The sequence below is a fragment of the Alligator sinensis genome, unplaced genomic scaffold (assembly GCF_000455745.1).
Source record: "Alligator sinensis unplaced genomic scaffold, ASM45574v1 scaffold773_1, whole genome shotgun sequence".
Lineage (NCBI taxonomy): Eukaryota > Metazoa > Chordata > Crocodylia > Alligatoridae > Alligator > Alligator sinensis.
This window is the reverse complement of record NW_005842403.1, coordinates 216,477-217,636: the sequence shown is the minus strand read 5'-3', so window position 1 is coordinate 217,636 and position 1,160 is coordinate 216,477. Positions and strand designations below refer to the sequence as shown.

At 48.5% G+C, this 1,160-nt stretch overlaps 1 protein-coding gene across 1 annotated transcript; it reads left to right on the top strand.

The window, feature by feature from the left end:
• On the top strand, positions 1-1,160 carry CUNH2orf72 (chromosome unknown C2orf72 homolog). The gene has a single exon (XM_025211387.1). The coding sequence runs from the start codon at positions 1-3 to the stop codon at positions 724-726; it is 726 nt and encodes a 241-aa protein (XP_025067172.1). The 3' UTR covers positions 727-1,160.

Sequence of the window (1,160 nt, the reverse complement as noted above, 5' to 3'; positions counted from 1 at the left end):
ATGGAGAAGGTGCAGGAGTCAAAGCATCCCCTTGCTGTCCTAGAGCCTGGAGAGAAGATCTTAAAGGACTTCCAGGTCCTGGTGGAAAAGGTTGGAGGGAAGCCTGATGTGCTGCTGATTGGAGAGGCACTGACAGGGGATGATACACGGGCTCTGATGAAGGCTTTTGTCCAGGAACTGTTCCCAGACTCTCTCAAACCAAGCAACAGCCTGGACATGGCTGTGACTCAGACACTGCCAGGGATTGAGCCTGGTTCCAGCAAGAGCCAATCCCAACTCGTTTTTTTCCTATGCCGAGCTTCTTGCCTACAGAATAAGCAGTCTGAGATCCAGGAGGTCTTGAAGGAAGTAAAGAAGTATACTTGCAAAGCCCCGGCTGCCTTGGTGGGAATTGTCATGCAGCCCAAAAAGAATGAGGCGGCCCAAGCCCGGAAGCTAATGGAGACCCTGCTCCGGGGAGTCTTCCCTAGGCAGCCACATAACAGAAGGAGGCAGAGTAGCAAGCAGGGCCAGGAGAAGGAAATAGAGCTGGAGGAAGTGCAGGTGGAAGTAGAGATCTTCGTTCCAGGGCAGCCACGGGGGAAACTAGCCATAATGAAAGCTGCCTGCCGAGCTGCTGAGGCTCTGAAGCAGACAGGATCTGCAGGTGTGAAGCAGGATGGTCGGGAAGAGGGGAATCTGAGAAAAAGGATCTGGGAGCATAGAGGGAAGTGCATGGTAGATTAGGGAAACACTGGGCTGACAAAAGCTAGTTACTGAGGTCATTACTGTTTTATTTCTATTGGACATTGTTTTTGCATTATTTTTGTATAGATGGGGGATTCTCTATGTTAATGGATAAACAAGGGTAATTTGAGATTTAGTTTCATCTGCAAAACTGTTACACATCAGCTAATTATCCTGTGTGGGGCTAGCTGCTCTTAGTACTCCAGTGTGGGGTCTCTAGGGCATCCATCTTCTCATCTCAGTGTTGGGCCTCTGAGAGACAAGATGTCTGTGATGGGAGTCCTATTCTTCACCTTTGGAAAACATTCCACATCTTGCCATTACCAGGCCAGAAATATGAATCTGGCAAAGAACTCCATGCTTTAAAAGACATTGAGCTGTCCTTTTGATATTTAGAAGGGACTGGAAGTTGTCTGTTTCTTAGCTCGTTGTCC

Coding starts and splice junctions, on each gene's coding strand:
- CUNH2orf72 (XM_025211387.1), top strand. CDS start 1: ATGGAGAAGGTGCAGGAGTCAAAGCATCCCCTTGCTGTCCTAGAGCCT.